Consider the following 13,993-nt stretch of genomic DNA (forward strand, 5'->3'; position numbering starts at 1 on the left):
GACGGAGATAATATAAAACGTCATGATACACTATGGTATAGCATATGGTCATAATTGTAAAGTTATCTCAAAAGCAAAAGACTATGTACAAAGAGTAAAAATAGACCATCTGTTTTACAAAGTGGAACACAGACATGAAATTTCAGCTTTCAATAATAGTGTTATAATAGTGGCGAGTAAAATATTTATATTTCTCAAGTCATCCCAAGTTGGTGACTCTGCACCATGGTTGTTGCTATCTGTCTGTCTCTCCCTCTGTCTCTTTAGAGTCTGAGTTTGCTCTTCCTACAATTGTGTAGCCCAGCTTGGTCTTGAACTCACAAGCCCAGAGTCTCTAGTGCTGAGATTACAAGATTACAGAATGGCTGGTGTACCTCTTACTTTTTTATTTATCACCTATGAGACAAGTGCTCAGTAGTAAGTACTTCACTAGACAGAGTAACGCAAGACCACACAATTTTGTCCTACTGTCCTGTTAAAATGCCACCTTCATAGTTCTTGGTTTCTGAAGACTTACGTTCTCTTCTGTTAAAAACAAACAAAATCAAGCAAGCAAACCCAATACTCTATAAGTCCAGCAGGTTAACAACTTCTCCAAGTACATGTTGGGTTGATTTTTTTTTCATAACGATTTGCAAACAACAGGTGATGGAGAAGGTAGAAAAGCAAAAGATAGAAGGACCATAAAAAGAAAACAGCAGGCTGGGAATGTGACCTAGTGGTAGAGTGCTTGCCTAGCATGCATGAAGCCCTGAGTTTGATTCCTCAGTACCACATAAACAGAAAAAGCCAGAAGTGGAACTGTGGTTCAAGTGGTAGAGTGCCAGACTTGAGCAAAAGAAGCACCAGGACATTGCCCAGGCCCTGATTTCAAGCCTCAAGACTGGCAAAATAAAGAAATGAAACCAGAAGAGAGAAGGGAAGGGATGTTAACATGCAATGAAGACAGAGTGATAGGTCAGGGCAGCAAATTCCCCACAAGGGAGGAAGGAGGAGCCACGAAGGATGCCTAGAGGTCTCAGTGAAGAGGACTGGATGCTGCCACTCTGCATAGCTGCCAGGCACTTAGATCCTATGTGACTCCAGAAGCTGCAAAGGCCTCTTCCAACCACAAGTGGACATCCTCAGAGGATTTTTAACAGGATCACTTTGCTAAAATTATGCTTAAATGACGTTATGGAAATAAAACAAGAATAATGTGTTTTCCCTCCTTTGGTTTTTCTAACGGCCAAGCAATTAATTCAAATGTTCCATCATCTGCCCAGTTTTGCCTCTCAGTTTCAGCCAAGCACATTGAATCATATAATTTACTGTTCAGCATTTTTATGTGTGAGTGGGGTAGGGTTTGTTTTAATGACTAATAGGTTGGTCTCCATTATAACCCATTTAATTGCATTAAACCACTGAGTCGTCAAATTGGTGGTCACACATACCCATGAAAACCACCATGAGTGAACACCAGAAAATTCAATAGGTAGCAACAATATTTTTGTAGGATTGAAATTCCTGCCGAATGATAAAACTGTGCCTCAGTTAAGTCTTAAGTCATTCCTCATTCACAAACATGTAGCTGTATTTCCACAATGTATAGGTAATTTACATGTTTCCACTAATTCCAGTCCTCCAGGCCTGGAGACCAAGGGGAAGGAAACTGGAACTAGGAAAGCCTCTCCGAAGGCTGAGGCTCTCACCAGAAAATCTAGACTGTCAGGGAGCAACATCATAATAGGAAAGATGAGTTTGCAAGACCTAATTATTTTCCTTCCCTCCTTCCCTGTCCACCCTGGTATTGGGGCTTTAACTCAGGGCATGACACTATCCCTTAGCTTTTGCACTCAAGGTTATTCTCTACCATTGAACCACAGCTCCACATCTGGCTTTTGCTGGTTAATTAGAGATAAGAGCCCCCACAGACTTTCCTGCTCAGGCTTTGAATTTCCATCCTCAGATATCTTCTTGAGTAGCTAGGATTATAGGCATGAGCCACTGGGGCCTGGCTAAGAGCTTATGCTTGTAATCCAAGGTGTAGCTCCTAACTTGCACACAATACCACTTCAGAGGGTGGAAGTCTTGTTAGATTTGGCCTATTCAATTAATATGAAAGATCACAGTTCCAGGATTTTAAACTTGAGCAAGATCCATAAGAACCTATAGTCTTGAGACACAGCTCAAAGCTGTTTTAAAAGCAAGAGGAAGCAGATTCTGAGCTCTGTGATCTTTAGTGTGCTTTGTTCTTCAGATGGGGTCTGCCTGAGCTATTTCACTGGAATCTTCCTTCTCCTCCTATCCCTCCTCTCACACTAGCTCTTTGTTTTTAGAAAGAAGGAAACCCTCAAGCAGGCTGAAACAATGTAGGGTGTTGCCTTATGAAGCTACCAGGGTACCAAGCAAGGGAATAAGGCTGGAAAATCATCACTTCCAAGGAAATTCCTAAAGACACCCTGAGGAAGCAGAAGATAGTGTTTTAATCATCCAGGGTCAAATTCAGCACAAAGCTTTTCACCTAATGCCAATCCACCTGCCCTGCCCCCACCTGAGAATCAGACTCCACAGTGAGATTATTGTCCAAGGAATGCTTATGAACATGCGCATTTAAATTCAAACATGTCAGGCACTAGGGGCACATACCTACAGTCCTAGCTACTTGGGAGGTAGAAATCAGGAGGATCACATTCAGAGGTCAGCCTAGGGAACAAGTTGCTATGTCAATAAACAAAAGGCTGTGATAGCTCACAACTATGATTCAAGACATGTAGAGGAATAGTCCATGGCCAACGTGAACAAAAAGTAACAAAAATTAAAGTAACTTAAAGCAGGGGAAAAAAAGGCTGTGTGTGTGGCTCAAGTGGGACAGCAGTGGCCTAGCAACTTTAAGGCCATGAGTTCAAATCCTACTACCACTGAAAATAATAATAAATTGAAACATGAAACCAGATTTTTCTTCCTAACAGAAAATAGATCTCATTTGACTGATGACTGATTGACTTCGTTATACCTGTTCTCATAACAAAATCAAATGTGAAGCCCCAAAAGTCAATAAAAACAAGTACACATACAATAGACAAATTATATCCTATACAATTCCTCAGATTTATGATTTAAAACAAAACTTTAAAGCTCTGGGCGTTTCTTTTTAAGTTGTATGTAAGTGAAAATGATCGACAAGCTCAGATTAATCCTAGATTAATCCTTCAATCTATTAAAAGGAAGGTCTGATATTCATAGAGACTGGTCATCTTCATGATGAGAGCACGCTACTGTCTAGGCTTAAGTTTTATAAGGTTTCATTTGAAACAAGGCCCAGCTTCACGTCAGGCACCAAGACTCAGGGTCTCACAAACACAGGCTCTGGCAAATGCTTCACACTTACAAGGACCTGCCTAAAGTCCCCAGGCAGGGAGGCTTGAGCACCTGACCAATGCACAAGTGAGGGCCTGACTCAGAGGCAGGCTGCCTGGGATTGAAACCTCCACTCAACAGCTCAATGACTTTGGCCTACTTATCCTCTCTGTACCTCAGTTCCTTGCTATAATTATGGGCTAGAAAAAGAGGCTGCTTCCTTTTTTGTTTGTTTGTTTGTTCTAAGACCAGGACTTAAACTTGGTACCTGATTCTTTGCTGATAGGCTGACACTCTACCAACTGAACCATGCCTCCAACCTGGACAGTCTACTTCTTAATGGCTGTTTTCCAACTTTATGGAAACTACAGAGTCTGGCTCATAAAAATGTTCAAGAAATATTAGCTATTATTCTATGATGAGGTAGACATTAGAATGATCTACAACTGGGAACACAGATCACTGAAAATCTATTGACCTTCTGTTCCTGTTCTCCACTGCAGCAAAGAGTTCCCAACTTAGGCAAGAACAAAGGACAGTCATGTGACAGACAAGCACTGATTACACTTTCTCTGCTACATTTGGATGTGTACACCTTCATCTACTCTATAATAATAGCCAATACAAGAAGGAATCATGTTGAGCGAGGTAAGCCAAGAACGAAGAGACAAACAGTACATGGTCTCCCTGATAAGTGGATGATGAATCCAAAATGTTAGGTGATATGACAAAACTAACAGGACTTAAGAAACAAAGAACTCCCACTCATCTGGTTGAACCACTACTAAATATCCCCATGCTGCTGATCACATATATGGTATATAACATATGAGCACCGTTATATATTACAGACTGTGATAGACAATTTGCTCCAGGAAAGTTAGAATGAACTTGTGACTTTAAATGAGCATCATTATTCCACAATACTGTGAATTTCCGGAAATTAAGTAATCACTTAATCACAATCAAAAAAAAAAAAAAAAAAAGAACCTTGGGGAAGGGAGGGAGGGAGGGGATGGTAGGGGGAAAACAATGGAGGGGGTAACAATGTTCAAGAGGAAGTGTACTCATTACCTCACTCATGTAACTGTAACCCTCTGTATAGTATCTTTACAATAAAAAAATTAAAAAAAATAATAGCCAATACAATTTATTATTATGACACATAATGTAATTAGTTTAATCCTCCCTAAAGTGGCTTGAACTGCCATTGTTTATCATTCCTGAGCAATAATCTTTGAGAAGAAAAATGGAGGTGTGGTAAAACACCTGTTCCACAAGTATAAGAATCTAGGTTCCAACCCCAGGATAACCCAAAATATTAAAAATAAAATAAAATAAAATGGAAGGACAAAAGAAAGAAGCTAAAAATGCATATAATAGAAAACAGAGCAGAAAGCTAGAGAAAAGGGAAAATAAGGACAAGATACCCACCTCTGGGAAGAGAAAGACCGCAAACTTTGAGGCTCAGAGGCAGTGTGTGTGCTCAGAGAGACAGAGTCAGGAAAACTGTGAAAAAAGAAGAAATACAATGGCCATGCTGCATGGAAGAAGACCCAAGCAATTGTCTATATTTGGAAGGTAGAAAGACTACATGCTGGACGGATAGGTGAGATGTATACATTTTGGCAGACCGTGTTTCCAAAAAACCTTATGGCTAAGTACCCGTTAAGCAGCTATCTGTTCCCACAAGTGGTAGTTTTCTTCTGAAGTTCATGTAAACACTAGTCCCCATTGATACATGGAGTTAGTTTGGGCTCTGCCTGAATCGACACAAAGATGGCAGAAGAGGAGTTAATGTGCTGCACTCACTCCAGGTTAGTCTCACACAGGCCTCAATGTGAGGCAATCTACCTGTTTTCCTTCTGGGGCTCTGCTTCCTTGTCCTTGGTGGATAAAGGAGAGTCTTCAAAGTCATAAGAGAAGAGGTGAAATGGACTGTGAGGTACATAGGGCAGCTTGTTTATAGTGGGGGATGCTTTGGGCATGGTGGAAGAGGACAGATTGGCCACAGCAGGGCTGGAGGGTGGCAGAAGAGTAGATTGGGTGGCCTCAGGCCTGCCTGGAAGCTGCCTTCCATGTGAGGTGGCACTTGAGATGGCTGGGAGCCCAGAGCTCTCTGGATCAGCGTACTTCCCATGGGGGCTCTGCTTGGAGGGAGAGCTGGCTTTGCTGTGGGTCCAAGACGGAGGGGAGGAAAGGAAGACAAGTATTTGGGAGAGAGAAAGCAAAGTTAGGAGAGAGAGATATATATCAAATTCACTATATGACAGTCACTAACTTCTACTCCAGATGAATCTTTTAAGCTTCAATATCCAATTCCATCACCAAAAGTTTTGGTTTGCCCAGTCAGACTTGGCCCACCAGCTTTGCGTATCTCTGGGGTTAGACTAGGAAGCATCTCCCAGGTGGAATCTGGCCTGTGGGCATATAGAGGCCAAGGAGGGCATTTACCCTGACCTTCAGGCTCTTCTGTATATTCTTTACTAACTGCTTTCAAAGCTGTTCTTAAAAGCATGGACAGATACAAGAAAAGAAGAAATGCCAGAAAGGAAAGCAGAGCCAAAAGGAAGGTGACAGGACACCAAAGAATGTTGCTTACATTCTGTTCAGATCCAATTACTAAGCCTTCAACATTTAAGCTCCTTTAGACAGGTCAACAGTTACAGCTATCAATAATCATCACCATCATCATCATTGTCATCATCATCATCATCATCATCATCATCATCATCATCATCATCATCATCATCATCATCATCATCATCATCTCCTCTCTCTCTCTCTCTCTCTCTCGCTCTCTCTCTCTCTCTCTCTCTCTCTCTCACACACACACACACACACACACACCCTACTCCTACAAATAGTAACTGTAGGTGGTGGTAATTTATCTATCTAATTGTGATGATCAATATACAATATATATATAATCACATAATTGTATATACCTTGTCTATCCAATTGCATCAATTAAATTATTCTTAAAGGAAAAACTTTCCATCTTCAAAGGACTTTGATATTTGAGTATTTTAACACATACCTTTGTAAACTTAAAACCAATGTTAAACTTTGCATTTTTCAAAATCACAGCCTCCCTTCCAGCCATATCCATGTGGACATGGGAAGTGAGCTACTTCCTTTGAGAGCTCCACCTATAGGCAATAGCAGGAACACACTGCTTTCTGAGAGAGTAAGACACTGAAGCATTGAAGCAGCAGAAGCCAGGAGATGGGGGAGCAGCGAGGCCACTCTCCATGCAGAAGCAAGCACCAATACTTCCTGCCACGTCATGGTTTCACAGGTTTATATTAAAGAGCCAACAACTTCTGGATCAAGGTTAATGAAAACCTGGGTATTGTCAAGATTAAGTTCTGGTATTTAATATGCACACCTTTATTTCTTAAAACTAAAATGCCTAACTAGTCTTTAGGAATAATACTTTCCAGTACTAATTCATGCAATCAGACTCTTCATGGCCTAAGGATTCTTTATCTACCTGTATAAGTAACAATCTAAGGTGCAGAAAGCACACGGTCCATAGGGATTCCTCTGAAGGTTGACTTTTTTAGCCAGATTTTTCCACCTGGTCTTAAAGGTACTGAGCCATATGACCACAGGAGGATTTAAGGATTTACGTATTGGATGGGATGAGCACATTCATCAACTAAGGGAGCATACAAGGGTATTAAGAGTCTACATACTTTCCTATATTTACAGTAGGACTGAGGTGGGACTGGCATCCAAATTTTCTCCCTTCCCAAAGTACCCTAATTAACCAATCACTGTCTGCAAGCCTGGTACATCAACACAGCAAGGGGCTGTTTTTGTTTTTTCCCTTTCATTCTGAAATGTATGGCTAATGCTCCACGATCAGCTCATTCCTTTCCTTTCTCTACATATATGTGGGGGGGGGGAATCACCTGTCAGTTCATAGAGGATTCTAAGACCATTTGGACTAAAGAGAGACTCAGAGTGTCAAATAATTTCATGGTTAAAGACAGCCCTGGCTGTCAACAAGTGCTGTGTCAACTTCAAAATTGGTAAGAGAAAGAGGTACTGAAAGCCATCCAAAAACTTTCCTACTTTGCTTATTTGTAAAAATCAACAACAAAACACCAAAAGAGCATTAATTTGCAAAGGTAAGGAACACATCCAAGTTTAAATTATTTTGGCATATTAACAAATAAAGTACCCATGAGTACTTTTTATTTTTAGAAAGAACTTATTTGGGGGGAACAAAACCTACAAAATTTAAAAATATGTGCAAGGTACCTATGCATGTTAACACTGCTGAAGATAAGAATGCTCTCTGCTGGGTTGATTACATAAGAACAAACTTCCCAAAAGGCTGCTGCCCTATAGGTTTGTTTGGGTACAAACGTCAATACAAGAAATTTTCCCTCTGCTATATGGGAAAAGTTCCTATCCATTTGGAACATTTGGATCATTAACCTAGGAGTTACCCACACATTTTTGCATAACCATGTATTAGCAAAATTAGAAGGGCACCAGCAAGTCTTTACTACAATGCTGAAAGGCTTAAAATATCAACAGAAGTGAGCCATTATAGTCTCCATCAATCTTTCTGATGCAAAGCCCTGATTGAAGGAGAGAATAATAGGCAGAAAATCAATTGGGTAATTTTTTCATAAAGTGTGGTTAGTAGGCAGGATGTGAATAAAAAATACCATTCTCAAGGGAAAATGTGCTCAGTTATTTCTAAAAACTAGTCATTCTGTGGCTCTGTGCACAAAGTGAAAGTTTGTCCCTATGAGCTGGTGAGAAGTGCAGTTATGCAAAGGTGGTGGTAGCAAACCATCCTTTGAAAAGGAGCCTCAGGCTTTGGGCTTGAGCCTGGGAGGGTTCAGCCCTCGGTACCTGTCCTTGCCCTGACATTGGGCCTCGTCCTCTCTCTCCTCCTCTGAATTGGGCTCCGTGATTGGCTCTTCCTCTTCCTCCTCCTCATCCCTGAGACAGGCAAGCAAAACAGAAATGCACACGGAGACAAGATGGAAAAGTAAGATGAACATTAGACAAACAGGAAGATGAAGCACAAAAGAAAACCACATGTGGCTGAAATGGAAAGGTGTACTCTTTTTGCTTCTTGTGCTGGTACTGGGACTTGAAATCAGAGCCTGGGCATTGTCTCTTTGTTTTTGTGGTTGATTTTTGTTTGTTTGTTTTTTCTCAAGACTGGTGCTCTACCACTTGAGACACAGCTCACATTTTTTGGGTGGTTAATTGGAGATAAGAATCTCACAGACTTTCCTGCCTGGGCTGACTTCAAACTGTGATGCTCAGATCTCAGCTGGAATTAATAGATGTAACCCACCAGTGCCCAGCAATAGAACACTTTCAATCCATTAGAAGACAGCAAACAATCGTATGGTACCTTAAATGTTAAGGAGATATCAAACCTAGAAGAGACCATATTTTGTTGTTAAGTTGGTTGGAGGTCACTACACTGACTTATTGCATGTGATTCAGAGAAGTTGCTGGCCTTGGTAGATCTTCTTTCATGTACTCACACAAAGAATCATCCAGAATATGTTCTTGGTGATAACCAGCTGCTAAGACAACCACTAAGTTTGCCCACTGTCACTGTAACTCTTTCAATCAGAAACCACCAAAAGACCAATCTGGCATCAACCTCATGGTACACATATAGGGGCTTAGCTGCTAGCTGGCAGATTTTTAGCTAAAAAGTTGATAGCTGATTAGTCAATGATTAATCCCTTGATGGATTCAGAATATGATGGCATTATTCTGAAGTGGTGGGAAATAGACAGTGGGCATTGTTGTAGGAAATAGGTCACTAAGGACATACCTGGGAAAGACTTACGTTGTCCCCTGTCCCTTCTACTGTTTCCTGGACACCAGAAAGGGAGTGGCTCTGCTCCACCATCCTCTTACATAATGATGTGCTATCTGAGCACAGGCCCAGAAACAATGGACTAAAAGTTCAAACTGAGAGCTAAATCTTTCCTCTTTTTAAATTGTTTCTCTCAGGTATTTGTCATGACAATAAAAAGCTAACTCACAGAGATGATAAATTCATTCATCTGCTCTTCTTTTTTCTTAATTCTGTTTTGGTGGTATTAAGGTTTGAACTCACAGCTAGGTAAGATCTGTACCATTTTTGCCTGGGCCATCCTTGAGTAATGATCCTTCTACCTCTGCCTTCTGAGTAGCTGTGGTTACAGATGTGTGCCACCAAGATTGTCTTATTTGTGGAGTTAGAATTCTGCATTTTTTTTCACTCAGGTTGACCTCTAGGCATGATCCTCTTATCTCTGCTTTAAAATATCTGAGATTACAGATGTAAGCATACACAGCTTCTTTTGGCTGTTGTTAAGATAGGTTTTTCTTTTGCAGGTAGATGAACAGGAGCTAAAAACTTTGACAGCTATTTTGCCCACTAAGCCTTGACATCATCTGACTTAAGTCACTGTCCACATAGATGACCTGCATTGTAACTTTTGAGATTCTCAATCCCTCATTTTCCTGGAACCCATTGACCTTCTTTTATAATACCACCTCTGACTTCCTGTTGTTTATATCTGTGCTAAGTAATTCTGGGTGTTTGGCTTCTGAGCGTCAGATACCTCTATTGCTAAGGAGCTATTCTCAGGTACAAGCTTGCTATGAACTAAGAGGTGTTTTCTTTTTCTTTTTCTTTTCTTTTCTTCTTCTTCTTTTTTTTTTTTTTTTTTTTTTTTTTACCACAAGTAACTCCTGATTTGGGACCACCCTTTTCATATTGGAAAAACAACCCAAAGGCCTTCAACCTAACCAATTGAACAGGGCAAAGTTTCTACCAAAACCAATTTAACTTCTCAAATTTGGGTCTTAGGCTCATGTCTTGTCTCCTAGACTTCAAAACACAAATGACCTTTGCTGAGCTATTTCAAAAGCACAAGGCAAACTCTCAGAACAATATTACAGCATGTTCTAGAACCAAAGCAAATTGGGATGAGGGAAAGTTGAGCAATACACTCACAGTAAACATTTATAATACATCTCATGGATACAAACTATCAAAGTATGCACAATATATTTTAAAGATAACATACCATATAAAAGTTAGCAAACAGCACCACCAATAAACTTGCATAAAAATGAATCTTATTCTTCTCTGTAAATAAGGGGGTTATAAATTAAGACCACCATTCATATCCATTGGGAAAAATTGAAAATACTATGTTTGAAGAGAACATAAGAAATACAGACCAACTGCCTTTTATACTCTCGTGTCAGGTGTGTAAGTATACCAACTATTGTAACTCTATCTTATAAAGTTAAACATTTGCATCACATCCTAAAAGTGTTTCTATTTTTAGGTCATCCTAAGCAATTTTAGAAGTCACAACGGGATGGAAGAGAAGTTGCTATAATATAGTAGGTAGACACCAAGGATGTTACCAAACATCCTACAATGCCCATGCTGGTCCTCACAATAAAGACTAATTACATTCAAAATGCCAACAGTGCTAAGGACAAGAATCCTTCCATGAGGATACTAAAAAGTACATATGTGTCAGATTAAGCCCACGAATATTCTTAGCAGCATAATCACCAAAGCTGGAAATATCTCAAATACCCACCAATAGCACAAAGAAGAAAGCAATTGTTGTCAACTCCAAGCAGTGAAAATGAATGAACTACAATTTTACACAACAAGGAAGACCATCAGAAGCACAGTGAGGAGAGACGGTACATTGGAGAAGAAACATATGAGATGATCAGAATTTTATAAATTTCAAAAGGGTAATGTTGTATAATACATTATTTGGTTGTGTGTGTGTGCATGTGTGTGTGTGTGTGTGTGTGTGTGTGTGTGTGTGTGTGTGTGTGTGTGTGTGTGTGTGTGTGTGTGTGTGTAAAATAACTCTATAAAACAAAATCAAAACCCCAGCAAGACAGTGATACACACGTTTAAACATAATAGTTACTGGGTCTGTGAATGAGAGAGTGGGAAGTGATACTGTTTTGGTTAGGCCATCATCTTATTGATGCCCTGTATGTTAATAAATACTTAATGAAGTAAGGAGGTCAGGTCTAGCCAGCACCATATTGGCCACATGGTGGATGTTAGGGTCTGGCATCTTGTCTTCATTATGGGTGAAGAAAGCCCCCTGCCCATCACCTGCCTCCCAGGTAATGGGTGTGACCAGATCCTTGGAGGCAGTGGCTGGCACTTGGCTGATAGGTTATTTAATCTGTCATTCTAGTGCCTGGGACTGGGAATTTGCTGTGGATCTGCCCCCTGCACCAACCCAGAACAGCCTAGCCACCATCATGGTATACCACGTTTGTCTCCGTGATTCTGTGTCCTGTGTCCTATCTCCTGGCTCATCTCCAGTCATCATGGCGTCCCAATTCAGCTCTCCATTGAAGCTGAATTGGCTTTTTTTTTTCTTTTTTTTTTTTAGGTCCGGTCATGGGGCCTGAACTCTGGGCCTGGGCACTGTCCCTCAGCTCTTCAGCTCAAGGCTAGCACTCTACCACTTGAGCCACAGCGCCACTTCCAGCTTTTTTCTTTTTGCTTATGTGGTGCTGAGGAATCGAAACCAGGGCCTTGAGCATGCAAGGCAAGCACTCTACCACTAAGCCAACTTCCCAGCCCTTGTTGCTATTGATTTTGTTATTTCCTTCCTCTTTAGTATCTTTCCTAGCTGTGTTATGTATATTTGGGGGCTACAGGCCTTTATAACAATTGGCTGCCTGCAGCCTGTCAACTGTATTATAAAGACTCCAATATTTCATATTGCAAAATGTGGCTTCTGGGATGATTCACCTTACAACAATAACAATAAACCAGAACAGAACTCTATTTCAATCAATGATGGCATTTCATTAGCCAAGGATGTCTGATCCAATTCTACACAATTGGGATGCTTCAAAAATAATAAAACACAATTTTTGTAAATCAAGTCTAAGTATGAAGTCTATCTCCCTTTATCCAACCAATGTTTCAGTGAATACTTATTATGTACAAGGGACAGTGATATAAAAAGGTTCTCAATGTTGGGTTTACAAGCTTGTGAGGAAGAAGAAACATAATCACCCTGAAAGTGTTCAATCTGAGGACCTATGTAGCCTGAAAAGGCATCTACAGGATTATTAGAGCAAAGTTCTGAAGGTCAAAGAGGAACTGACATTGTGGGATTTTGCAGACATTTCAAATGCTCCATTTAAGTTCTGTGAAATGTATATACATCTTATGTCATAATTAGACAAAAATATGTCATTGAAATATCCATAATTATATGAAAAATATGTCATTGAAATATTCTGCTAGATTTATAGCCAAGTGCTCCCTTGGGCTCTGCTTACATCAGTCTGTAATAACAAATGTTTAAACTATAGTTTCAGCTTAGCCTTTCTGTGACTCATAATTTCTGTTCAACTTTAAGGCTGTTTCTAAGTTATCCAGGGCCCAAGATGAGATTGAAAATTTCCAATTAGTGATCCTAATCAGTTACGACAAATATCTGACCAAGTGAAGCAGTGATGTCATTTAAAAATAGAGGTTTGTTATCCACCAAAAAAAATTAAAGTTCCCTCAAAAGATTTGTACCAGCCAAGTGAATGAAAAGGCATCTAACAGAGTCCAGCTGTTGGTTTGATGTTTCCATGGTGAGAACCCAAAGTTAAGACAGGGAAGTATTTATTGTTCTTGTAGCATGCACATTTTTGAAGCAGCAGAAAATACAGTTTATGGAGCCCAATAGAACCAAGAATCTGGACTACTGGCCAGCCCCTCAAATGTACAAGCCACTATTTTACTATTTTGTTTTGGAATCAAGCATTAGTAGATCTAGTACATCATTACTGCTGAAACATGGAGTACTTTAATTCAATGGAATTTTTTAACTGTGCAAAATATGGACATTATCACAGGAAAAAAAGCACAACTAACAGTTGACGTTGCAGATCTATTCAGATGTAAAACAAATTAATCCAGTAGTAACTAATGACTAATGAGGGGGTTCCCTGTTTTAGTGTGTGCCTTGATTTTATGTTAATAAAAGATTTAATTCATTCCAGTATCCTTGGGACATCTGAGAGAGCAGAGCAAAAACATAAATGAGATTGACTGCAATTCTCCAAGAAATTTTAGAAACAACAGTGACATCTAGTATGGTCCCAGGCCAGTGGCCTCCAGAGAACCCACCTTGGGTTCTAAGGATTCTCATATCTCACCCCACACAACAGAATGGAGCCTCCGGCTCTGGTGGTCTGTTACATGGGAAGTAATGAAATTCTGCAGACATTAGACATTTTATCCAATTTCTAGATGTCATGTAATTACTATATAATGTGTGTTTTCAGGTTAAATTTGCTTTTAAATAACAATATAAGTTAATATCAAATGCTCCCAAAGCTGAAACTTTTGAGTGCTAACATTGATATCCAAAAGCAGAAAGTTCCACACATGGCTTTATATGATAGGTCACAGCCAAAACACAGATGCACTCAAAATATTGTGCAAACTGATCTTCAGGCTAGATGTATAAGGTATACATAAATCATAACTAAATTTCATGTTTAGCCTTGTCTCACCTACAATATATCTCCATATGTAGATAAAAATTGCTAAAACTAGAAGAAAATCTTAAGTCTTAACATCTGGGTTCTCAAGTATTTGAGA

The 13,993-nt window shown here is 39.8% G+C and overlaps 1 protein-coding gene across 7 annotated transcripts in view; it reads right to left on the reverse strand.

The window, feature by feature from the left end:
* Fhod3 (formin homology 2 domain containing 3) overlaps positions 1-13,993 on the reverse strand; it is a 430,675-nt gene that overhangs the window by 116,447 nt on the left and 300,235 nt on the right. For 5 of the 7 annotated variants that reach the window (XM_070029308.1, XM_070029306.1, XM_070029303.1 and 2 more), the window contains exons 11-13: positions 8,218-8,307; positions 5,194-5,511; positions 4,774-4,848 (exon numbers count right to left, since the gene is read on the reverse strand). The exons of the other annotated variants lie outside the window; for them this stretch is intronic. In XM_070029308.1, the coding sequence (XP_069885409.1) occupies positions 4,774-4,848; positions 5,194-5,511; positions 8,218-8,307 (483 nt within the window). The remainder of the gene's footprint in view (positions 1-4,773; positions 4,849-5,193; positions 5,512-8,217; positions 8,308-13,993) is intronic. 7 annotated transcript variants of the gene reach the window in all.

This window comes from Dipodomys merriami, unplaced genomic scaffold, assembly GCF_024711535.1.
Source record: "Dipodomys merriami isolate MVZ:Mamm:240054 unplaced genomic scaffold, mDipMer1.0.p SCAF_2, whole genome shotgun sequence".
In the NCBI taxonomy this organism is placed as follows: domain Eukaryota; kingdom Metazoa; phylum Chordata; class Mammalia; order Rodentia; family Heteromyidae; genus Dipodomys; species Dipodomys merriami.